At 40.0% G+C, this 26,211-nt stretch overlaps 1 protein-coding gene across 2 annotated transcripts in view; it reads right to left on the reverse strand.

Moving 5' to 3' along the window:
* The window catches only part of Prkacb (protein kinase cAMP-activated catalytic subunit beta), a 90,527-nt gene that overhangs the window by 50,675 nt on the left and 13,641 nt on the right, over positions 1–26,211 (reverse strand). Inside the window, 1 exon segment of one of the 2 annotated variants that reach the window (NM_001439474.1) lies at positions 6,208–6,471. Within the exon segment in view, the coding sequence (NP_001426403.1) occupies positions 6,208–6,394 (187 nt within the window). The 5' untranslated portion in view covers positions 6,395–6,471. 2 annotated transcript variants of the gene reach the window in all.

A 26,211-nucleotide genomic window follows, 5' to 3' on the forward strand; every position in this document is an offset into this window, starting at 1 on the left:
GAATTAAAGCTCTTAGAGATGAACTCAGAGGTATCACAGACAGTAATGAGCACCTACAGAGATTGAGAGGGACGTGACTTGTTAAGATGACAATTTCTCACAAAGTAATCAATAGATCCCACACCGTATCTAGAGAAACTTCAATAGGCTTGTCTGTAGAAGATAAAAAGGTGATCTAGAAATTTATATGGAAAGACAAAGCCCTCAAAATAGTTCAAAGAATTTTGATAAAAGGACAAAATTAGCAAAATTACACTGCTGGATTCCAAAACTCATAGTGACCGAATCAGTGTGGTTGTTGTAAGAATACACATCGCTCACTGACGCAAGAGCTGTGATTCACAGATAAATGTCTACCTTGACACGGGTGAGCTCCGACAAAGGAATTAGATAGTTCAATGGAGGCAAGTTTTCATTAAAAATGAAGTCATGAGAACCAGACAGACATATAAAAACTTCAACCTATACTTCACAGTAAAGATAAAAGTGAAAGACGGGCCTGTGGGAGAAAACACAGATTAAAGATATACATGGGTTTGGTAAACAAAGATTTCCTAAGTCCTGGCACAAAAGGCACAGTACACAAAGGAAGAGGAAGATAAAACTGACTTCATTAAAGTGGTGACCTTTCCTTTTTCAAAGATAACATTTTAAGAAATAATGAGACCTGTCAGAAATAAGAGCAAATGTTTGCAAGTTATGTCTTCAAAAGAATTTGGACCGAGAGTATACAATGGATTCTTAAGACTTAATAAAAAGAAGGCACTTTAACTTTAAAAGTGGACAAAATATTTAAATATACATGTGTCCAAACCAGATAGACAAATGCTTCTGAGATTGTAAAAATAACCAGTATTACCAGTTATTCTGAACACAAAAACTGAAGCCTACTGGGACTCTCAGCTCAAACCTCAAACTGGCTGTGCCCTACAAGGCCAGAGAGCACATGAAGGAGCTCCACGCCTCCGAGTCACAAGCCAAGGGGAAAGCGGTGCGGCTACTTGGAGAAAGTATGCTGGCCGGTGCTTCTTTCTTAAAGAAGATTTATTTATTTTATGTATATGTATACTTAATTTATGTATATGTATACTTATTTTATGTATATGAGTGCACTATCTTCACACACTCCAGAAGAGGGCATCGGATTCCATTACAGATGGTTGTGAGCCACCATGTGGTTGCTGGGAATTGAACTCATAACCTCTGGAAAAGCAGCCAGTGCTCTGAACCGCTGAGGCATCTATCTCTCCAGCCTTGGCTATTTCTTCAAAATATAAAAATATATGATGCAATCATTTTATTCCCAGTACATTCCTATATAGTTACTAAAAAAACCTGTTCACTCAGACTTGTTTTCAAATGTTTATCCTAACATTATCCAAATAGCCAAAGAATCTAGAAAGAATCCTTTTTTTAGTCAATCACAGAACAGAACAGATAAAGCAGATGTGTTCTGGCCATACAACACAAGATGATTTTGCAATAAACAGGAAACAACTACTTGTATATTCTGCAACATAGATGAAAGGTGTCAGAAACAATAGGTTACATACTATTTAATTCCAGTAATGTAAAACATCCAGAAAAAGAAATTAATAGAAAGAGGAGGTAGCTGAGTATTTATGAGTTTGAAGGAAGAGTGGGAGATCCGCTCTATCTGGATTCAATGATGGGAATGTAATGTTGGTACTCAAATGCTAGGGGTTGATGAGTTATTTTAGTATTTTTATTAAATATCTGTAAACCTTTCAAAGAAACTGCAAAGACCACAATGGAACCAGTTAGAAGAGTCCATCAGCATAAGCCTAAAGGATACAAAATATTAAGATAACAAAGCATTTACTCAGAACAGTGGGTCAGATGAACCCATACTCTTTATGTCTCCAAGAAGTTCAAAATCAAACCACACAGACAGACACAGCAGGAAGACTAAAAGAAGCACAGCTCTAACATCATAAACTACGTCTTGGTGAAAGTGAGCAGAGGATGATCAGAACACGAGGAAAGGAATAGTGGGTTCCAAAAGAATGAAAGATGGAGGGACAGGGCACTTTAAGAGCTAATATATGAAAGGCATTTTAACTATGAGCAAATCTCTACACGGGAAAAAACTGCAGAAGGAACGTCCATCAGAATACTGTGAACAGATATGGACAGGCAGGAAATTCACTAGTAGGCAACCATAAACTGTCATATTTGCTGTAGCTTAATAGTGCTAGTCTGAATCAAAGACGAAACACAAACCAACGGAAAGTGTGCTAGCTACAAGCACTTCCTAGTAGAAGACTGAGCAAATTAAATTATCCTCAAGTGCATATCACAGATTCTTTTGGCTCTTTTATCTAAGGTGTCATTATATTATGATTTCCCATTTTAAAAAATGATGTTAATATGGCTGGAAATATCGCTCGCCTACCCACTACATTCGTTCAGTTATACTCCCAGCATCACACACAGACATGGGGGAAAGAGAGGAGCGATGTGGAAGGGATGGAGACATTATATCGGCTTTCTATTATTACAGTTCAACATTCTGAATACTAAGTGTCATATTGCTTCTGGCTGCTACTGTTTCTGACTTCTAATTTCCCCCAGAATCTTTATAATCATAATCTTTAGAACTTTATAATCATAGTTTTAAAGATGCTTTATTTTTCTATTATGTGTATGAATGTTTCCCTATAAGAATGCATGAGTAGCACATGTGTGCCTGATGCCTAAGGCCTGAAGAGGTCTTTGGATCTCCTGGGACAGGAATTACAGGAGCTTGTGGACTGTCATGTGAGTTCTGGGTACTGAAGCCAGGTCCTCTGCCAGAGGAGCAAGTAAGTGCTCTTAACTCTGGGAAATTTCTCTGACCTCTATAATCAGTTTATAAACTATGATATAACAAATATTAAAATATTTTTAATGAGTAGAAATTGTTTATAATCAATGAGCTCCTAAAAGAGTTGCAAAATTTTAAAAAAGGAGAAAATTTAAAATTTAAAATTTTAAAAAAAATTTAGAAGTTACAATTGCACAAATTGGGTTTAGAGAGCTTCAAAAGGATTAAAAATGATAGTCTATTACAGTCACATGAGCTATAAGTTCTAAGGAAATTCATAGCCTAGGTCATTACAACATTTGCTGTACAATGCACTTGACTAAAATTAGCTTGTATGCACCAGAGAAACTGACAAGTATCCCTTGGGAAGGTCAGATAGAGTGTAGGAAGGTACTAACACACGGGCTCTTTAAAATGCTGCAGTTCAGACACTGAAGTGTGAAACTCAATGGCTAACAACATACAAGCCTTCGACTGCTTTCAGTTTTATAGAACTGCAATTCTGACAAAAATTATTTAAAATGGAAACAATAAATTTTCTAGGAAGACAAGTCAATGAATGTCAATAATGCATCTATTGAGTCAGGACAAAAGGAATTCCTCTGTGCGGTTACTAAAACGGGATGTATAGGTGTGTAAATAGCTATGACATATTTTATCAATCGGGAGTTACTGTTAATTAATTTGAAAGTAAAAGCTGAAACCCCTAGAACAACTCTGTAGCCTATGTTCTATATTTATTCCTACAAAAAATATCCTTGGAGAAGAAAAAACTTTGATTAAAGTTTATTACATTTCATATGTGCCATTTGATGAAAGGGGCATGCTATTATTCTCAGGTTGAAGCAGGAGGATGACAGTCATGGGCTGCTACATATTGAGTCCAAAGCTAACCTGAGCTACATTAAAAAAATAAAACCAAAATACCTTTTCAAAAACCAAAACTGCATTTACCTAAATGAACCTTCAATCTTTACTCAAGAGTCCATGTGCCTAATTTTTAGATTGTGACTTCCACACTTAGTTGTTTCTTAAAACAGCACTTTGGGACATGGCACCCCCTGGTGTGTCAGGAGACACGGCTTCCATTTTCTGGTAAAACATGTCATGCGTGTAAATTCCACTGAGTAGCTTCCAACAATCCAACAATGCCTGAAAACTGCTTACTGCCCAGAGCTCGTCTTTGGTCTAGTGAGACAGCTCCAAGAGTAGAGGCATTGTCCCTGAACCTGCTGACCTGGGTTCGATCCCCAGGACCTACATGGTGCAAGAAGAGAATGTCCTGCAAGCTGCCCTCTGGTTTCTACACTTACGCATTTTCACCCAGGACCCCAAACAAGTGTTTTTAAAGCCATTTCTTAGCACATACACAAACGGATGCAGACTGCTTTCACCACAGGGAACAAACAAGTGCAGAATACAGAAAGGACAGGATCAGCTTCTCTTCTCTGCATTTCCTCCGTGCACCGACACACCAGACACATGCTCACTGTGCTCCTCCTCACATAGGAAATCACAGGGCCTGTCAGAACGGTTTGAGGATATGAAAAGGAGAAGAGGGTGGGGGATCACTCACTGAACTCCAGCTGCTCCTTAGCCAGTTCTCACTCCAGCTCACTCCTCACACAAGTGCAACCTTGAGTCAGAACTGTGTGTGTGTGTACGCCATAATCCTAGTGCCCCGTTTTTGTCTTTTTCAAAAGAAAAGATAAAACTAGTATTCCTTAAAGTCTATTTCTTTAAAAGAAATTATGTGTTACAAAGCTGTATTCTGTCACTACATTTACTGATGTTTCAGAAAGTGCATAGGTCTTGTACACTATGGCCTGTCAGTCTGGTTGGAAACATAACCTCCAATGATTAAATTCCATCACAGTCATCCCAAAGCAGAAGACTAACTCTTCCCTTGTTAAAGTTAAAAATACTTTTAAAGAACACAAAAGGATCTCCAAAAGGGTTTAGAAGGCTGCAGTTTACAGAGCAGGCACCAGGACACGGGGCCCTTGTCACACAACAAGTTGAATACTGAGACTTTACTCCAGTTTTTAACAGTTCACTGAGACAGACAGAAGACTGCATGTGTTAGCTTCCTATGTAGTGATGATAACACGAAGTACTGCAATCTTTCTGAGAAGTTGGGCATAATGGTACAAGGTTAGAATTGTAGCATTCGGGAAGCTAGGCAGCAGGATTTACTTCCTTGAATTTGCAGCTGCACTGTGAGATCTTGTGTGAAAATACAGAGATAAAGACACACACACACACACACACACACACACACACAGAAGCAGAGAGACACAGACACACACATGCACATATACATACATGTACAGACACATGTGCATATATACAGACATACATGCACACATATATACATATGCAGACGCACACAGACACATAGAATATGTTGAAAAAAATGGTTTTGTACAAAAATATGCCCTTTTTCATATCTCCCTAAAGTAGCTTCAAGTTAAAAAGCAACTGTGACATAGTAAACAGTAGTCTGAGCTGCCCCAGAGCCGGCTACGTGCACATTTTTATTTCAAAAATGAGTTCTCTTACTTAACTGCTCTACAATCCATGGACACAAGGAGGCAAGTCCTGCTTCTGTTTAATGAGTACATAAAGGCAGGAGAGAAGGCTCTGATGCCGAGGGCAGCGGCTGTGTCTCAATCACACCATGCGCTCCTTGGGAAGGGTCCAAGCTAACACGAGGAACTGAGGCACTCCGCTGTTTACATGTGAGCTCAGCCTGTCATCATCTTGCCATCAAAGGTGACAAATCATTTTAGCAAAACAGTAAGTCTGAATATTCTAACAGGTCCTAAAAATATGTAATACATTATACAATTTGTTTAACCTATTTTATATGTGATGTAAAATACAAGTATGAAAGATTTTGATTTCATCACGTAACAAATGTAAATTTTACATAGATTAATAACGTGCTTTTATTAGAAGGCCTTTTCTATAATACTTAAAGTGACTTTTACATGTACATTAAAGTAAGATGACAAACCTGTACAACGTAACTGTACATAAATGTTTCTTTTCACTTTTGAAATAAAAGAAATTTAAAAGTAAGTATATCACTTTCTATACTTTAGAACAAAAACCATAGTGACATATAACAGAAATTATGTAAGTGACACTGATATTTTGTAATTAATATTTGACCTAGGTAGTCAAAAAATTTTAAAAAAGAACGACATAGCTCAACTTATTTTTTATGAACTTTCTCACCATCTTGAAAAAAAAGAAGTCCTTATGTAAATCAAAAAACAGACAACACTGGATTCTTTGTATTTGATCCTAAAACTCCAAGTACTTAAGCTGCTAATTACAGTGTATCAGTTTAAAAACCAAACCAAACCACTTACTTGGTTTGTCCCATGAGGCAGTGTGCTCAGAGGCCTGAAGGCCTTCTTCCTCCAGAGCTGCCTTCTGGTCCTGTGCAGTGCCTTTGGAGTGCCTGTGAAACAGCCGGCTGGCAAACCCCTCCAGTTTCTGGAGGGCGGTGGGCGTGCCAGTGTGCTGGCCAAAGGACAGTTCTTTGTGAGCTGCCATTCACGTGCATTTACACTTTAACTGCAAATGCTTCAGAAGGAGCTCAACTTCCTACCAAGAAGCTAAAAGCTATGCATGTGTTAAACTTCCTGTCTGCAGGGTTTGCAAACCACTACTGCCGCGGCTTCCTGTTAATATAAAACAGCACAGTAGTGCGCCTTTCTCAGCGAAACTCCTCATCTCAGCTAGAGACGCATACTTTAAAACATGCAATATCACTAAAGGCTCTCGGTTTGAGTGTTCTGATATTGGTATGCCTGAGAACGAGCACGAGAACTTTAAAGGTTCATAGATAGAGAAGGATAAGAAGTATTTTTGAAAATGTGGAAAACTAGTTAAACATGTATTACAACCCCATGTAAATAACCAGAGGCCAAATATTAACACGCTAGAATGAGTTTACAGGAAGTCAGCTCACAGACTTTATGAATCTTTATAAGCAGTTTACTTTTCATCAAAATTGGTTCAAAAAATAGCAATGGATAACATGACATGACTAAGAAAAATATTTACTAATCTCATAATTTCAAAGGACTCAGAGGTTAATGTATATGAGAACTACAGAAACAGCATACCAGTACCACCTATTAATTTACAGATAATGTGCCTGTCTATAAATAATAAATTTCAAAACATTCTAACATTTGGAAAGAATGAGAAAAAAATCAGATTTAAATTATGAAATCATATGGTAACCATAAGTTCTAATTTTATAAGCTGTTAGCAGTACCAGAACTTTTCCTTGAGAGAAAAGAACCCCTTCAGTTGGCTGGTGAATGTTAAACGCCTAACACACACGACTGCTGTTTCCTTGGTCTTATAATTTAATGATCTCTTAGAAACATCACATACAATAAAAAAATATCATGTCCAGTTTACAAGATAAAGGTACTGGTGGTATATAGGAAGGACTTTGGGTTTTGGCTTCTTGACTCATGTGTGTCAGATATGTATGGTTTTCTCTTTGGAAGTGCAAATAAAGGAAAAGAGGGAAAAGAAAGGGAAAGACTTTTAAAAAGTCTTTCTGAAATATGTCTAAATCCATATTTCCTGTTAACTATTTTAACATAATAAATAACAATAAAAATGGTAAATAAACTAAGCAGTCATGCAGTCACACTAGGGCAGCACACTGCAGGCTCCCAGGCAGGCCTGCCAGGGAGACCGTGAGCAGAGAGCTCTGCTACCTAAAACCCTCAGGGTCTCTGGAGTTATACAACCAGGGTAGACAGGTATGCAGGACCTACATGACCAGCCTCAGCCTTAAAATGTGTGGCTTTCTCTTAGGCCCTCGGTTACCTTGACTGGCTCTCCTGATAGAAAGAGCACCAGTGGAAGGGGAAGCCCTCGGTCCTGCCAAGACTGAACCCCAGTGAACGTGACTGTTGTGGGGAGGGCGGTAATGGGGGGAGGATGGGGAGGGGAACATCTATAAGGAAGGGGAGGGGGAGGGGTTGGGGATGTTGGCCCGGAAACCAGGAAAGTGACTAACACTCGAAATGTAAATCAGAAACAGTCAGGTTAATAAAGATGGAGGGAAAAGAATTCTGCTCACTGTCCCGCTCAGCTAGTCACCTGTCAGCAGAGGGCTGCTGCATAACACTGAGGGAAGCAGCCACACTGGCCCACGGCCCTTACCTTGTCATACTATACTGGCTGTTTGTCACCTTGTGCTCCCTTTGTTACTATCCGAATTTGTGAGCACATGAGTTCGTATATGCATATTATTACATACAATAAGATCAATAAAGCATGTAAGCATTACTTTTAGCACTCCAAAGGTCTAACTAAAATCACCAAATACTAGAAAACATTACCATTAACAACAGGACTCTAATGGTAAACAAACTAGTAAGCACCAAGTAATTTATTCAGTTAATAACAGAAGTGATATTATTGGACTTTTCACAGTTGCCTACAATACTCTTCTGTTCAAGTGCAAATGTAGATTTCCAAAAACGCTCCCCATTCATTTCTGCTGCATGGCCTCCCCACATATACTCCCATGGTGGTCCCTTGCCAAACATAACACTTTCTCAGCTATAATGCTTTTTAATAGGCATCTAGCTTATGTTTGATGTTACCTAAATACAGAAAGTCCCACATTCAAACAAGAACACTGGGATTCATTCAACTAAAGTACATAAGATTTAAAATTATAGCAAAAAAGTAAACTTCACAAACTGAGTATCTTGAAAATGCTATGTTGGATAGCTCTTTGCTGGTGGTGGTAATAAAACTGGTTCCTTTTGTTCCAAAGACCTTGCAGAACACAGAGTATTTAATGTTAAAATATCTGTCTGTACTAATGTGACCAGGAAGCTGTTGCTACGGAGGTGCCACAGGGACCTGGATTTTATTTTAAAGGACTCTGCTGGCATCTACTGCCTGAAAGGCACAACTGCAGCTCCAACTAAACTGGAATTACAAGAAGCAGCAGCGGGTGTGGAGGTAAATTCGCTCTGATTGCCGAGAGATGTGGCGCGCGCGCGCGCAGTACACAGACTTGCACACATGAATACTGAATAGCAAATATTAGCAATATATTTTCTAAGTACTTTACCATATGTAGTATCACATGTGTGACATTAAGGTTCATAAAGTCTTCACAAATGAATAGTAACCCCAGTATTGTGACTCCCACCACCCACCCCAGTGCTATTTGGGGATTCAACCAGGGGTCTCATACATTCTAAACAAGGACTGCACTGGCTAATATTTATTTTCAGATATTTCAGACAGTGTATTTTGAGACAGGACTTTGTTATGTAGCCCAGACTGGCCTGGAATTTGAGATTCCCTTGTCTCTGAGTTCCTGAGCACTTGGGACAGCAGGACAATGGCTCATCTGACCACGTCCACTTCAAGAAGAAACTGCCCTTGGGCTGCATGAGGATGACTCTTCAGAAGCAGCTTTCTAATCAGTTTCAGTTTTTCATGGATGGAAAGGGAGGTGAAGGTGGGCACGATGGGCTGCTGGACCTACTGGCAGGGGTCTGAGACTGCCATAGTGTGTTTTCCTTCAGACGGTTGGTCACTTTGGAGTCGCAGTTTCATGTCCATATCTATGTGTGCAAGCACACTGGGGCCTAGCAAACTTATGTACAGAAGTCTGAGGGTTAAGCAAGTCATGGAATCATATTTAGTAGTAATGACACTGCCTTCATGTGGAGGACAAATGACACCATGACCTTATTACTCAAATATGGCTTTACACAGCAAGTGAGATTCATGGTGCATAGCACAGTGACTGGCATTTACCTACATAGTCAGAATAGCTCATGTTTTCAGTGAATATTTCACCGTGTAGATTTATAACAATGTGGATATCCACTTACTATTAAACTGCATTTGTACCTACTGAAACTCCAATGGCTGAATATGTGTATACCTACTTCTGGGTCCCAGTCTTTTATTTTATCTACCCGTGTCAAGTCCCTGCACATGCACCATGCTGACTTGGAAGCTGCAGAGTTGCCAGCCAATCTAAAATCTTACAGTGTAAATCTGCTAACTCCCATTATAGTACCTTTCTGCAATCTCTCTCTCTCTCTCTCTCTCTCTCTCTCTCTCTCTCTCTCTCTCTCTCTCTCTCTCTGTGTGTGTGTGTGTGTGTGTGTGTGTGAGTTAGTTAGTTAGTTAGTTAGTTAGTTAGTTAGTTAGTTAGTTAGGGTTTTACTGCTATGAACAGACACCATGACCAAGTCAACTCTTATAGGGAAAACATTTCATTGGGGCTGGCTTGCAAGTTCAAAAGTTCAGTCCACTGTCACCAAGAGGGGAGCATGGCAGTATCCAGGCAGATATGATATAGGAGGAGCTGACAATTCTATATCTTATTCTGAAGGAACAGGAAAAAACTAGCTTCTAGGGAGCTAGGATGAGGGTCTTAAAGCCCACACCCACAGTGACCCACCTACTCCAACAAGGTCACACCTTCTAATAGTGCCATCCCCTGGGCCAAGCATATTCATACCATCAGATCCCATAGTTCTCATAGGCTTCTTCAAACACATGATCTAGGCCATACCTAGCCATTGTATAATAAAAAAAATACATTTATCCAACTTTCAAAGTCCCCATAGTCTATAGCAGTCTGAAAAGTGCTAAAAGTCAAAATTCAAAGTCTCTTCTGAGATTCATCCAATCATTTAACTGTAATCCCCAAGGCAAGACAGGAAACCAGATGGGCAAACTCCAAACTCTGCATCTCCATGTCTGATGCCAACTGCAACTAAGGCTTCACCTTCATAATGGCCTCCCATGGCCTCTCACAGTGCCCAGCCTCAGCTGCTCTCCATGACCCCTTCATGCCTTCAAAACCAGTACCACCTGGGTGACTCTCACACATTACCAAGTACAACTGCAGCATGAGGTACAGCCTTGGCTATCTCTGGAACACAGCTTCTTTGTGCTCTCTGAAAACACTTCCCAGATTTCACCTCAGTGATGCTGGTCTCTTCTTAATCACCACTAATGTCTTAGCTCCAGCAACCAGCATCAATTGTCCAGCAGTCTCTTCTATTCTTGAATATAAAGCCAAAGCTCCAGGGCCAAGGCTGCCACGTTCTGCTGCTCGATGGGGCTGGAACATGCCCGCCCCTCCTTAATTCTGTTTTCCAACTCCCTCACTGCCTAAGGTTGGTTGTCTTGGAACTTGCTCTGTAGATTAACCTTGAACTCAGAAATCTGCATGGCTCTGTCTCTGGAATGCTGGGATTAAAGGCCTGGGTTTAAGATTTTCTTTACCTAAAACTTCCTCTGTCCCAGGCAGGCCTTGAACTCAGAGATCTTCTTGACTTTGACTTCTGGGACTAAAAGTGTGTACCACCATGTCTGGGCCACTGTTCTTAAGATCCAGATCAAAAACCTGTGTCCTCCAGCTTCAAGATCTGGATCACAAGTGTGTTCTCCATTTCGGGAGTGTAGCTCATTCCAGATTAAAAGTCCAAACTATGTCTTGTTCAACTGCAAACACTCTTGCCCTGAGATCACCACTCCCTTGATCTCTTTATCTACTTAAATAAAGAATTTAGCTGCATTTGATTTCCTGGTGCCCCTTTATTATTACTTGAATCATACATTTTATATTTTTCCTAAGTTTGCTATGCTTGTTCAAAAACCACTCTTCATGAGACTTAACCAGAGAACAAAGTGTCTGTTGGGCTTTTTTGAGACTTCCTTTGTCAATTAATACAAATCTGTTTACTTTAGCCTCAGGTAGGCTCTTCAGACAAGGGCAAAAAGCAGTCACATTCTTCACCAAAATATCATAAAAAGAGTCTCTTGGTCACATGTTAAAATTATTCTCCACTGAAACTTCTTGGGTTAGATCAGCACAGGTCAAATCACTGCAACAAAGTCTTCCATTTTCCTACTAGGATGGCCCAGTAAGCCCCATTTAAAGCATTCCACTGCTTTCCAAATCCAAACTCCCCAAATCCATATTCTTCCAAACAAAAGCATGGTCAGGCCTATCACAGCAATACTGCAGTTCCTGGTACAAATTTCTTAGGGTTTTACTGCTGTGAACAGACATCACAACCAAGGCAACTCTTTTTTTTTTTTTTTTTACATTTTATTTTATTTTTTTTTATTAACTTGAGTATTTCTTATATGCATTTCGAGTGTTATTCCCTTTCCCGGTAGGGGCAAACATCCCCCTCCCCCCTCCCCTTCCTTATGGGTGTTCCCCTCCCAACCCTCCCCCCATTGCCGCCCTCCCCCCACCAGTCTAGTTCACTGGGGGTTCAGTCTTAGCAGGACCAAGGGCTTCCCCTTCCACTGGTGCTCTTACTAGGATATTCATTGCTACCTATGAGGTCAGAGTCCAGGGTCAGTCCATGTATAGTCTTTGGGTAGTGGCTTAGTCCCTGGAAGCTCTGGTTGCTTGGCATTGTTGTACATATGGGGTCTCGAGCCCCTTCAAGCTCTTCCAGTTCTTTCTCTGATTCCTTCAACGGGGGTCCTATTCTCAGTTCAGTGGTTTGCTGCTGGCATTCGCCTCTGTATTTGCTGTATTCTGGCTGTGTCTCTCAGGAGCGATCTACATCCGGCTCCTGTCGGTCTGCACTTCTTTGCTTCATCCATCTTGTCTAATTGGGTGGCTGTATATGTATGGGCCACATGTGGGGCAGGCTCTGAATGGGTGTTCCTTCAGTCTCTGTTTTAATCTTTGCCTCTCTCTTCCCTGCCAAGGGTATTCTTGTTCCCCTTTTAAAGAAGGAGTGAAGCATTCACATTTTGATCATCGTCTTGAGTTTCATTTGTTCTAGGCATCTAGGGTAATTCAAGCATTTGGGCTAATAGCCACTTATCAATGAGTGCATACCATGTATGTCTTTCTGTGATTGGGTTAGCTCACTCAGGATGATATTTTCCAGTTCCAACCATTTGCCTACTAATTTCATAAAGTCATTGTTTTTGATAGCTGAGTAATATTCCATTGTGTAGATGTACCACATTTTCTGTATCCATTCCTCTGTTGAAGGGCATCTGGGTTCTTTCCAGCTTCTGGCTATTATAAATAAGGCTGCAATGAACCTGAGTTTTTGATCTTAGCCATTCTCACTGGTGTGAGGTGAAATCTCAGGGTTGTTTTGATTTGCATTTCCCTTATGACTAAAGATGTTGAACATTTCTTTAGGTGTTTCTCAGCCATTCGGCATTCCTCAGCTGTGAATTCTTTGTTTAGCTCTGAACCCCATTTTTTAATAGGGTTATTTGTTTCCCTGCGGTCTAACTTCTTGAGTTCTTTGTATATTTTGGATATAAGGCCTCTATCTGTTGTAGGATTGGTAAAGATCTTTTCCCAATCTGTTGGTTGCCGTTTTGTCCTAACCACAGTGTCCTTTGCCTTACAGAAGCTTTGCAGTTTTATGAGATCCCATTTGTCGATTCTCGATCTTAGAGCTTAAGCCATTGGTGTTTTGTTTAGGAAATTTTTTCCAGTGCCCATGTGTTCCAGATGCTTCCCTAGTTTTTCTTCTATTAGTTTGAGTGTGTCTGGTTTGATGTGGAGGTCCTTGATCCACTTGGACTTAAGCTTTGTACAGGGCGATAAGCATGGATCAATCTGCATTCTTCTATATGTTGACCCCCAGTTGAACCAGCACCATTTGCTGAAAATGCTATCTTTTTTCCATTTGATGGTTTTGGCTCCTTTGTCAAAAATCAAGTGACCATAGGTGTGTGGGTTCATTTCTGGGTCTTCAATTCTATTCCATTGGTCTATCTGTCTGTCTCTGTACCAATACCATGCAGTTTTTATCACTATTGCTCTGTAATACTGCTTGAGTTCAGGGATAGTGATTCCCCCTGAAGTCCTTTTATTGTTGAGGATAGCTTTAGCTATCCTGGGTTTTTTGTTATTCCAGATGAATTTGCAAATTGTTCTGTCTAACTCTTAAGGCAATTCTTATAAGGACAACATTTATTTGGGGCTGGCTTACAGGTTCAGAGGTTCAGTTCATTGTTAAGGCAAGAACATGTCAGCATTCAGGCAGGCATGGTGCAGGAGGAGCTGAGAGTTCTAATCTTTATCTAAAGGCTGATAGAAGACTGGATTCCAGGCAGCTAGGGTGAGAGTCTCAAAACCTACTCCCACAGTGACACACCTACTCCAATAGGGCCACACCCTCTAATAGCCACTCCCTGGGCTAAGCATATACAGATCATCACAGCATGCTAACATACTAACTTTTTAGTCTCTCCCTTGTTTTTGTACATTTCTTGGAATTTTATATATAGATTTAATCATTTTGAACAGGGTTCCCCTAAGATTTATGCCATCCATTTACTTCTTTGTTATATTGAATGTCTACGACTTTCAGCATAACATTCACAAGAGAGGACACATGTTTTTGATCCAGACATGAGAAGCCATGGCAGGCCATTGGTGAAGGTGGAGCCTTAGTTATAGTTGATGGCCAAGGCGTGAAGAGGTCATGCAAGAAAAGGTGGTTTGCCACCATGAAGAGAGTCTATGAGAGGCTATTGGTGAAGCCTAGTTGCAGCAGATGATCCCAGCATACTGGAGATGATAATAACATGGGATAATCACCAAGAACAGCAGCAGCAGTGGAGTGGAGTCAACCAGAGCCTAGAGTGCTACGGAAGACAGGGCTGGAGATGTAACCCAAGTCCTTTGGAGGAGCCCAGAAGATCATGTGTGGATCCCAGACACTGGAACAAGAATCTGTGAAGTTGAAGTTGACTTGGAAACCCCAAGATATTTAAGATGCCAGAGCTGTGGGCTGAGGAGAGCTGCTAACAGGGAGTGGAACCAGCTCACAAGAAAGTTTGTTGCAGTCAACAAAGATGAGAAAGAAGTTGGAGATCTGAAGACCACTTTGACATCAGACACGCAGATGAGTTTAGAATTTGCCCAGTGGATTTCCTGTCTTGCTTAGGGGATCACAGTTAACTGACTGGATGAATCTTGGAAGAGACTTTGAACTTTGAATGTAAGCCAGGCAAACATATAACCTTTAAAGGATATATATATACACACTTTGTATTGGTTCTGTTTCTCTAGAGAACTCTAATGTAATAGTGTTGTTTATTACCTTCTATAGCCTGGATTTGCTTAATTATGTGCTCTTCATTTTATTTTAAAATTAGCTAGCATCGCCAATATTAGGTTTCATCGTGCATTTTCAAACAAATTTTGTTTTTGCTGACTCTCCCGATCTTCTACACCCAATCCATCTTGTCCCTCTGCTCCGTCATCTCCTGTGTTTTCAGTCCACACTTGTTCTTCCTCACTCTCTCCACATCTCCCCAGCTCCTGCTCTTCCTGGTTCCGCAGTCTCTGGCCACACTCACCCCCACTTACAAACATACACAGACATTTGAAACCAAGATCCTTACGAGAAGGATCAAACAACACTTGGCTGAGACTTAACACGTCTTGATATAAGTTTACAGCTGCATATATTTTTCTACATATTTCATTGTTTGAGAGCTGAAGCAAATCCCAATGAGTACTTATTCTCCTAAGGACCACTTTGTCTAGTCCCTGCCTTGTTTCATATACATTTTAAAATTATTTTTCTAGTTTTTTTGAAGAATGCCACCCGAAATTTTGATGGAAATTGCATAGAATCAATTAGGACCTACCTCAAAAACATGACAATTACCTAGGTAATTCTAGATTTGTCAAGATGGAATTAAGTGTAACTGTATTTATATGGTATATTCTCCCCCAATTCTCCTGATCTGAAACAATATTCTCCAAAAGAGATCTCGTGTGGACTAACTATAATAACGTAATTATTGGCAGCCCCTTTCGGTTGCTCTCCTTACGTTTAATGACTTGGCATTGCCCATCTTTCAGGTCAGTGCACTGGTTCCATCTGTCTTGACACACAAATACATCGGTGACATCACACGCCCAATGAAGAAGAGAGCACTCACTGCCTTCGTAACGTTTCTATCTTCTTTACTCTTCCTCCTCCTACCATTCGAATCCCCAGGCGAGCAGTGCTTTTGACAATGCTGGTAATGTGCATCCTATAGACTTTTCATATCAGAATTTCTTTCATTAAGCTAAGATTTTATTGTACAACAAATTGAGGTGTACAATGCTGCATAAATCCTACTCTAGCTTTACCGACATCTGCTTTTATGTGGAGGCTTTTTATAATCAGTCCATCGATACTGACACACTAAGGTTAACCAGTTCACTGGTTTCACATAATGTCCTGTTCTGCTCCTGGATTCCACCCAGGATGCCACACTCCATTCAGCCCCATAGGAAGAACACTAGTAGCTAAGCAGACCCTCAGAGCTCCCAGGGACTAAACCACCAACCAGAGTACACGTGGATGGGTCCACAGCTCCAGCTGCATATGTAACGGATGATTGGCTTATCTGGCATCAATGGGAAAGGAGGTGGTTAGTCCTGTCCCAGCAAAGGGGAATGCCAGAGGGATGAGACAGGATTGGTTGGTGGGTGGGAAAGTACCCTTTTAGAGGCAAAGGGGAGGGTGGAAGAGATAAGGGGTTGTGTAGGGGAGACCAGGGAGGGGAACATTTGAAATATAAATAAATAAATAAATTTAAAAAATGGTCAGGGAAACACACACACACACACACACACACACACACACACACACACACACCATTATGGCTTCTGTGAACTCTATATCTGACCATTTATAACATGTTTAGTGATAGAAAATAAACTGACACAGCACCTTACCAAAAGGGAGCAGCAATATGACATTTTTTTGAAACTGAACTTAAGATTCTTAAAGAATTCTAGGTCAGCCATTAAGAAATGTTTCTAAAAATCAATGCAATAATGTTGAGAGGGTAATGAATAAAATTATGTAAAATTAAAGTTAAACCAGAAAGAGCCCCAAAAGTAGGAGAAAAGATAAATGCACTAAAGTAGAAATAGTTACAAACAACAAATGTGAATCTAGGTCAAGGGTCACTTTTAAGAATGATGATAGGACACCAATTACAGAACAGGTATTATCACTATAGATTAAGATGAGACTCAAATACAAAAGCAAAATCAGGATCCAAGCATGTATTTATCCAGGGAGCACACCCTAGTCAGATGGCTGGAAAAGGGACAGAAAAGCCTACCTTGCAGTCACTGACACAGGATGTGGGCATGGTGTGTTAGCTTCAGAAGACACAAACTCAGAGCATGAGCTGAGAATGATGAAAGACAGGGGCATTACATACTTATTAGAAGTCAAGGTTTTGAAAAGCAGCTCAAAGCACAAGAAACACAATCCACTATTACAATCAGGAACTCCAGCACTACTCTTTTAAAAATCAATTAATTGATCAGCAGTTTGAAAATCAGTTCAGAGTATTGATCACCTGAATAGTGATGAAATTAGCTTTATTCAGTTGATACGTGTGGCCTATTCTACTCAGTAACAACAGCATATACAGCTTTATAGTTGTCCTAAAGAGTCATGCCAGACATAACAACACAAACTTGGATCCACACTCAGCTGTTTTTCCCTGCAAACAGTGGTTCCCAGCCATATGTCAAAACTTTATTTCCTACACACACACACACACACACACACACACACACACACACACACACACACACACACGAAATATATTAAAAAGGAACATGCACAGATTCATGGTTTCTAGAGGGTTCAATTATTGACATCTGGGTGCACTGCCTTTATGTATGAGGTGAGGGGAGCCCTGGTCCCCAGCATATGACACAACTTTTTACATTGGCTCATAGGTTCTATGGGTCTCTCCCTGTCTGCAAGCATGGTCTTTCATCGTTGGCAATAACAAACGTCCCCTAGTCTACTGCATGGAGTCTGTGTTATCCCAGGTCTCCATGGTTTAGACCCCTGTGCACTGCTACTTGACACAGAAGTTCAATCAAGTGTTCAGTGTGCACCTCGCCTGACGTGTGCTTGGGAGAAAAGTACCACACAGACTTCCCTCACGGTTTCCTCTGTGCAGGAAGCTCCCTTTCAGGCACATGTTCTGGAGCACTTTTGGTGAAGCCCGCTGTGGACTAAGCTGCCTAGAGTATCAGCTGGGATGGGCAGGGTAGATTTTAAAACCATGAAATTTACCACCATGCCTGTCTCTTTCCAGGCTTCAGTTTTCCTATCCAAAATACCTACTGTCATTTATTCTTCAAAATATTTCCAAAGCTACTGTATGTATCCTGGTAGGAGAGAGAATGAGGTGAACTTACCTCATCTTATTAATCAACATGAGAAGCTAATGTCATGGCTTTTTTTTTTTTTTTTTAGTAATTTGATAACTGATTTAGAAAGTAAAAAAATTAAAAGTAGCTCAATTTCAATATGATTTAAGTGTGGAATCGATACATACACTTTTCTAAGTAAGTCCAATCAAGTTATACTGCTTCTGTCACAGAAGTATGTAACAAAGTATACACATGGGCTGGAGCGATGACGTGCGACTAAGCACTTGCAAAGGACCCAAGTCTGTACCTAGTATCCCAGGGCAACTCACAAATTGTCTGTAACGTGGATAACCTCCTCTGGCCTCCGTAGGCACCAGGCACAGACATGGTGCACATACATACATGCAGACACTCATATACATAAAATAAAACCCTTCTGGAAAACCTTATACAATATATTCCTTTCAAATGCAATTTTATATAAAATTCTACGGTAACCACTAGTAATGCTGTTATTAATAAGGAATTACTATTTTACACTCAGGAAACTGTTTTCAACTAAACAAATTTTCATGATCAATCTCTGTATTTTTCAGCCTTGTATCTCCTTAATGCCCAAAATAACAGACAACAATACTTGAAGTCTAGTAGTCTGAAGTCAGTTTATAATCTTGCTGGATATTCTCTTTTTTCTAGGGAAAAACTCAGGTGACTTCCGATGGCCTCCAAATCCAAGCAGTTTCACCTACTTTTACCAGGCCTCCACCTGGTACGGTTTCAAACAACAGTATGGATGCACACAGTCCTTTTGAGTCTTCCTAGCCATGTTTGCAAATTCGATTCCTTGCTGTGCTTCAAAGCCATACCTGGGATCAGGCAGCTCACTTCTGGAAGGTAAGGTGGTCTGCTCCCTACTCCCACTAGCTTGCTCCACCAATCCCCTTGGATTGTGAGGGTGTTACTATGCTTGGCGAGGATCTTGTACAGGTGAAGTTAAGGGAGCTTATCAGTAACCATGAAATAGTCAGTCAGGTGGCCTGCGATAACCACATTGGCTTTAACATGGGAAGATGCTCTTCCATTGGAAGAAGAGCAATTACATGGAAGGAAGTCATTAGATTTCAAACTTGAGAAGATTCAGAGTGTCTTATCCAAGCTAGAGCCTATAGGGCCCAAGAACCAGCATCAAAGGCCTCTAGGAGTTAGAGGCAACCTCTACACATCAATCAGCAAAGAAACAAAGTCATTCTCACATTCAAAAGGAACTGAATCAAATACGTGATGACTATGTGTGAAAGCAGGTTCATTCCTATGAAATCTAGGTAAGACTCAACCAGCACCAGAACGGAGTGGTAATAAGTGGGTATTGCTTGAAATCATTTGAGCACAGTAATTTACAGGAAGAATAGAAAACAGATACAACCTGAATGAAACAGAGTGAAAGAAATCGGGAGTGAAACAACAATCGAGCAGGACAACAATGAAGTATAAAATTTGAAACTCCAGATTATGACACAGATATTATCTTCCTCAAACATTTTAAAGACCTTCATGGTGGTGACAAGCTTCTGAGTCATTTACCTAATCAATAGCCAAGACCTTGGCTGGGCAGCCATCTACATCACTGTTGAGGGATTCTCTAACTGAAATGGTGAAAAGGAAATTTCTCTTCCCAACCTCCTGTAGCACTATGGAAAATGAAGTAAGGCACCAGAGCCAGTCCCTTTGCACCCAGGGAGCTTCTGACAGTGTGCCTAAGGGCAAGCTTTAGAACTCAGATATCTGACTGGCAGTGCTTATTTGTATGAGTGTGTGCATGCGCGTGCGTGCATGTGCATGCGCGTGCGTGAGATCTCCAAGACATAACTTCAAGTGGCATTCTCAGGAAGGCCTTTCTTTCAGTGGTCAGGCTAGGCTGACTCGCTAGCCAGTGAACCCCGTAGATATAAGCTTCTACTCCAGGGCTGGATTCCACGTACATGCTACCATGTCTGGCTTTGGCTCTTTTGGTTTTCTTTCTGGAGATTGAAGTCATGGCCTCAAACTTGATAGAGTGATCTGCTCAGTTCCTAGAGGACATCTGTTAGTCCTCAGTATAGCAAATGCACTTTAGGATACTACATTCCACTATTTTCAATTTATCTATTTTAAATAAACAGTATTTGCAAAAGTTTCCCTCTCTCCCTCCCTCCCTCTCTCCATCTCCCTATCCCACCTACCTGCTAGGTACATACTCCAATCACAAAGCTAAACCCCCAACTTTTCCTTCTACAAATGTTTTGTACTTGGAAATACCTTGGAAATGTGAAAACATATCAAGGTGCCACAAAAACAGGGATAAAAAACACTAATAGATTTTCTGATTTTATTTTCATTTTAAAGTTCCAACAAGAAATCACCAGACATTAGTTTCTGTATTACAATTTTGTTCTGCCTTATCAATTTCCATTTCTAAGTTATTAAGAGTTACTAAGTTTAATTTCCAAGTTATAAATGCATGTTGTGTGGTAAACAGCCCCACAGGTTACCATGTGGTAAACAGCCACACATGTTACCATGTGGTAAACAGCCACACACACCACCATGTATTCTCTCCCTATAACATTTAGCACATCTTACAACTAAGAAACGGGTGTCGGGCTGAGGCTTTGAGGCTTACAGTGAGAATGAGGTCACAGTTTAAGTGACCGCTATATGCAGTACTCCAGCCCCAAATAGAATATGCTACCATGATATAAATAATTAGATGACATTCAGCGCATAACAGTATAAGAAATGGAGTCTACCAGAAGGTGGCAGAATGGGGCTATGTAGAATTGAAATTAAAAACTATAAAATTCTTTTGTCATTTCTGTAGACTTGGACAACAGATGAAAACCACAAATTTAGACCCTCATAGGAAGATGTGCTAGGAATGCGCAAGAACTTACCTCACACACAGGCTGTACTCTCGCATAGGCCACGCTATCAGAAGACTAATAGCCATCTTCCTGCTCCCAGAAGCCTGTTCATACAACACTGAGAGAAATATGGCTCTTCACATCCTTTGTGTCATTCCAATATTATGTTTGAATTTACTAAAAATTCCTTGGAGAATTACTGCAAATGTTACACAACTTAACGCATTTTATGTGGTAAGGTTGGTAGCAGTTATGAGGAACAGCAAGGTGAAATCCTTCATAAAAGTTCATAATACTGTTAAGAGGTCATTTTAGCTATCACTAAAGATGTTTTGGAACTGCCAATGAAAAGTATAATTACCAAGGCCTAATTTGAATGCATATGAATATAATTTACATGTCACAACATTCAAATAAAAGTTAAATTAAAAACACAATGAAACGTCAGAATATTACAGATGAGCCACAGAGCAGTAAACCACCAATATTCTTACACAGTAAAACAAATCATGAGAAGTTTGAAGATCACTTCAAAGCATTAAGTAGGGAAAAATTCCAAACAGAGCACTCAGTTACATAATCAATATAAAAACAATACTATGAACATGGAGGCAGGAGAGTGGACTATCTCGGAGAGTCTGTCTCAAAAGTAAGAGGCAGTGAGATGAGCAGCAAGTGCTGGCTCCTGCCATCAGTGTTCTGAAACCTTAGAGCTCACATATGAAAGGCAAGCAACAGTGCTACTTCTTGCGCTGCTAAAACCTATTTGGGAACTGCAGGGGGAAGATGCTAGCGGCGCACCTCAACACTCTATCTAGCGGCACACCTCACTACTCTACTTCACTAGTTATGATTATAAATCCTAACAATTACCATTCCTTCACGTACAGCAAAAGTCTGGAGAGTTAACTGTGAGAGTTAACTCTATTAATTATAATTTTGTAGTTATTTATGAAGAGAACTCTTTAGGTTTTGATTTCATTTTATATTGCTCTTGAATACATATAAAAAGTTTCTCAACCCTATTTACATTCCTATCCTCACTTCTGAATCAATCTGTGACTCAAACAGTACTGAGTTTACATCATTATTTATTTTCTTTTATGATATAATAAACACTCAGTGCTGACTTATTTCTTGCAGGGCTTTATCACTTCCTACCTTTTCTTCCAAGCTGTGGCTACTGATTTTAGGATGGTGTCTATAACAATGACAAGTCTGTCAGAGCTGTCTGGTTGACCATAACTATGAAACCGTAAAGTTTAGAAAACAGTCTAATATCAAATATCCTACGTTTAAAAATTAAGCATGTTAGAGTCACTGGAATATAGCTCCATATTTTATTCACTGGGAAAGTCTGTTTTCTGCCCTGAAATTCTGCTTTATAAAGCTAAGACCTTGGAAGAGGTCTTATCATCCTAATAAATTCCTCAACACAGTTGAGAGCCACCTGGGTATTCTGGATGCCTCATTCACTGAAATAACAGGCTGGAGAGGATTCCATCTCTGGGAGATTCAGCAGGGAGACCCCATTTCCTGCCATGACATGGAGATATGACGTGTGCTGCAGATCCATGCAATCTTGTGTGTATCCTCTGATAATGTCAATACTGACAATAAAAATACACAGATGACTCCAGCAGTCCAATACAATGATCCTTGATTTACAAAGGTTTAAATTAAAAGGGTACAGAGTAATGCACTCAGTAGGAACTGTTATTGTAAGTTTTGAATTTTCATCTTCTCCCAGGCTGGCAGTATGCACTGGGATCCTTGTGCTATCGGGCAGGAGCAGGGGCACAGCTCCTGGCCGACCTCATGACACTTTTATATGAGGCACTGTTAGGTGATCGTGGTGCTCAATGCATTCTTAATTAAAATATTTTCAGCTTAAGAAGGGTTTATTAGGAAGTACTACTGAACTCTCCGTGGTGTAAGAGTAACTGTCTGAACTCCTACCACGCTAAAGCACCCAGTCTATCTTATACACTGTTGGTAGGAACACAGGATCAATAATAAAGTTATAAATGCAATAGCAATTCCCAACAAGATGACTGACTAGACTAGCTACTGAGAAGCAGCACTTCCTGAGTTTTATGTGTGCATGTATAATTGTGCAAAGTGGAAATTTCAGATTTCTTTAACAACTAGATGTGTCATGTGAATTTTTCTGGAAGCCATCTTGTGAGCATGTGATGCTTTGCTGAAAACAGACACTTAAGAGGGCACATGATATTGTAAAGAATCTGAACAGAACACACAAACAGTGAGAGGATGCTCTTGCATTGCTATGCTGTGTAACACTTCACTGGTCTTAGCTGGCCTTCACTTCGTAGAAACATGTCAAAGAACTTCTTGTGGTATTCTGGCCACTTGCTATTAGGGGGAGCCTTGTTGTTTCTGCTGGATCCTGCCACCACTACTGATTCACATTTGGTGTTTGCTATTAAACTGTACTGCTGGTATCCTGACAATGAAGAGTGGAATTGTCCCAAGGAACTATTTTTAAACAGGTCCACCAAAGCCTACAAAAAGATCAAGATTTACCTGTAGTCTCAGTCCTGTGACAAGTACACTCTAAATAAATGAATGAAAGGTTTTGATTTAAAGCCCTAATAGTCAATAAAGAATGCCCCCTCCTAAAAAAAAAAAAAAAGTCCACAACACCCTTTTCCTATTTAACCTTCTTTGTCCTCTACTTCTGGTGGGTGGGTCAGAAGGAAAGTTGAAGCATTTAAGAACCTTAAATAAAGTAGGTTTTGAAAAAAATGTAAGCCTACATTCGTGTGATTTTATAAACATCGGGGTTTTTCTGCTTCCTTCAATAATTTTATGTAAGGAACGCTTATGGGAGTTAACTACATTCAGCACTGGCACTGCAGGGAATCAAGGAGACTATCATGAGGAACTAACTGGAGCCAATACCCAGAGACTGACGGAGAGACTGATGGATCTGAGGAGTCTCCCTTTGGTTCAATGCTGTGTTTTCATGTACATGAATGATCTGAGATGGGAGCATGGAACGGATGCCTTTGCTGGGGACCAGCAGGAGAGGGGAATAAACAGGCAAAGAACAGAGCACCCTTGAAGGCACAAGGAGGCTCATCCCAGTCTTCCCTTTCTGTGACAGTAGAAGAGGAAAGCTCTAAAGCCCACTTCCTGGACTTCCTATCTCTGAGATATAAGCCTCCACTGTGATTGCTTCTCCCGTCTGCAGCACATCTGTGGCAGACAGCAGTGTTCAAGTTACTTCAGCTCCACCTTCAGAGTAACAGAAAAGGTTACATTAGTGTTCTAAGACAGAGTTGACAGAGAAAGAGACAAAGAAAGGCATAGGTATAATTACAGTATTTGAGATATTATTATGCCTAAAGTCAATCTTACTACTTTTGCTCTCGAATTACTTGAAAACTATTTTCTTTCTGTTTTTTTTTCTTTTGAGACCAAGTCTTCTTATGTAAGCTAACTGGCCTGCCCTGGTGCACTGGCCTCTGCTCTCCGCAGTGACAGGGTCACAGGTGGTTCCAGCACAGGCTCCCTCCCTTTCTGTTTCAGCCTGTTCAGCTGAGTCAAGTTCTGCATCTTGAAATGAAAAACAAAGAAACAAACAAAAGCCCCAATTCCAAAATACTCCAGAACCAAGAGTAATTTATACTATCCTACCAAATACTCCAGAACCAAGAGTAATTTATACTATCCTACCAGATACTCCAGAACCAAGAGTAATTTATACTATCCTACCAAATACTCCAGAACCAAGAGTAATTTATACTATCCTACCAAATACTCCAGAACCAAGAGTAAGTTATACTATCCTACCAAATACTCCAGAACCAAAAGTAAGTTATACTATCCTACCAAATACTCCAGAACCAAGAGTAAGTTATACTATCCTACCAAATACTCCAGAACCAAGAGTAAGTTATACTATCCTACCAAATACTCCAGAACCAAGAGTAAGTTATACTATCCTACCAAATACTCCAGAGCCAAAAGTAAGTTATACTATCCTACCAAATACTCCAGAACCAAGAGTAAGTTATACTATCCTACCAAATACTCCAGAACCAAGAGTAAGTTATACTATCCTACCAAATACTCCAGAACCAAGAGTAATTTATACTATCCTACTCCAGAACCAAGAGTAAGTTATACTATCCTACCAAATACTCCAGAGCCAAAAGTAAGTTATACTATCCTACCAAATACTCCAGAACCAAGAGTAAGTTATACTATCCTACCAAATACTCCAGAACCAAGAGTAAGTTATACTATCCTACCAAATACTCCAGAACCAAGAGTAAGTTATACTATCCTACCAAATACTCCAGAACCAAAAGTAAGTTATATCTATCCTACCTTTGTATGCATTAACTACTCTGTTTAAGCTTATTTTTAAGAGCTACTAAGTTATGAGACTACCAAATCTATCTTGCCTTTTCAATCAAAGAAATGAATATTACAGATGGTTTGAACAACTTTTAAGCAAAGTTAATCATAGATCATGTTGTGACCAAGAAAAAAGAGAATGACAAGGATGTCAAAAATATTTACAAAATAGTTCAAGTATCATACTCAAGAGCTCCAACGTCACACCCCTGCCAATAAAGCACAATAACCCCTAGGATCTGTGTCCAGTAGAGCCCTGGATCTTTCCACTGTAGTCACTGTCAGTGTCTTCTGACGCTCAGTGACCTTGACGGACAGCTGGTTTTCTGCAAACCTTAGGGAGCACTGTATGTTATTACCCAATTTTATCCTCAGTAGCCAAACAATTAATGGCATGGAATAACCATAAGAAAGAACAATGGAATTCTAATTATATTCCAAATTAAAAATACAGCTAAGATTAAAGAAGTGATGAAGACCAGGACATGGTTCTTAGCATTGATTGGAATTTATAAAGTAATAATCTGATATTACAGTGTAGTAAGTGGTGGACAAATACAATGTCTAGAGAAACTATGAGAAGAGCAAAATTAAAACCAACAAGGACGTGCACAGCACTGAACAGGAAGATCTGAAAAGCACAAAGATCGGCTGTATGACAAAAACACAAAAACAAGCAATAAGCGCAAAACCTAGTATATTAACAAGTACCTCAGTCCATAAGGAATTGTCCAAAAATAAAGGTTGTTATAGCTTATTAGCAAAATATCAATTATTCTAGAGAAGTACTGAAAAGTTACATTAGGTATTGAGAAGCTAAGACTACTGAGACAGTATGTCATACACATGCTAGCAAGAATTAACAGGTGAGC

Source organism: Rattus norvegicus, chromosome 2 (genome assembly GCF_021556685.1).
Source record: "Rattus norvegicus strain SHRSP/BbbUtx chromosome 2, alternate assembly SHRSP_T2T, whole genome shotgun sequence".
Taxonomy (NCBI): domain Eukaryota; kingdom Metazoa; phylum Chordata; class Mammalia; order Rodentia; family Muridae; genus Rattus; species Rattus norvegicus.